General features: G+C 40.2%; 1 protein-coding gene across 1 annotated transcript in view; it reads left to right on the top strand.

Annotated features, from left to right (window-relative positions):
- Nucleotides 1-184: 184 nt before the first annotated feature.
- The window catches only part of LOC103213514 (ATPase PAAT), a gene marked incomplete at both ends in the record, with an annotated part of 5,846 nt that continues 5,518 nt past the window's right edge, over nucleotides 185-512 (top strand). The window contains one exon of the mRNA XM_007959274.1: nucleotides 185-382. Within this exon, the coding sequence (XP_007957465.1) occupies nucleotides 185-382 (198 nt within the window). The remainder of the gene's footprint in view (nucleotides 383-512) is intronic.

Here is a 512-nt window from a genome sequence, read left to right as displayed (position 1 = left end):
ATCTAAAATGGAATATATAAAGCACCATTTCTTTACAACTTCTGTATTGAGCGTTGGTTGCGTGGTTGGCCAGGTACTTGGAGCTCCAATGAATTCGATAAACTGGCATCCGTTAACAAATGGGTCAAGAGCAGCTTTCAGAGAACTAAACTGTGTAATATTTTTAACCTTTTTTTTTTTTCAGCCAGGATCTAGTGAATTTGAAGAGGAACAACCAAGATGAAAAGCCCTGCTTGCTTCACCTGATGTGTGACCCTAAGGGAGGTGAAGAAATCGATTCTATTGGCATTTTAAGTTCAGCAAGGAATATGGAAGTGTACTTAGGAGAGGAATACTGTGGAACCAGTCGGGGCAAGAGTGTCTGCACTGTCCTGGATAACAGGTGTGTGACTTACACGTACAGAAGAGTGTTCTTCTGAATTAGTGTTTTTATTTTCCTCAGCCTTTGCAATATTTGATTCTCTGACATTGGTGCCAGACACTAGAGAAGAAAAAAAATATGCCAGTAGGCA

The sequence above is a fragment of the Orycteropus afer genome, unplaced genomic scaffold (assembly GCF_000298275.1).
Source record: "Orycteropus afer afer isolate SDZICR_OR568_19922 unplaced genomic scaffold, OryAfe1.0 scaffold04392, whole genome shotgun sequence".
Lineage (NCBI taxonomy): Eukaryota > Metazoa > Chordata > Mammalia > Tubulidentata > Orycteropodidae > Orycteropus > Orycteropus afer.
This window is presented reverse-complemented; position numbering and strand designations above follow the sequence as displayed.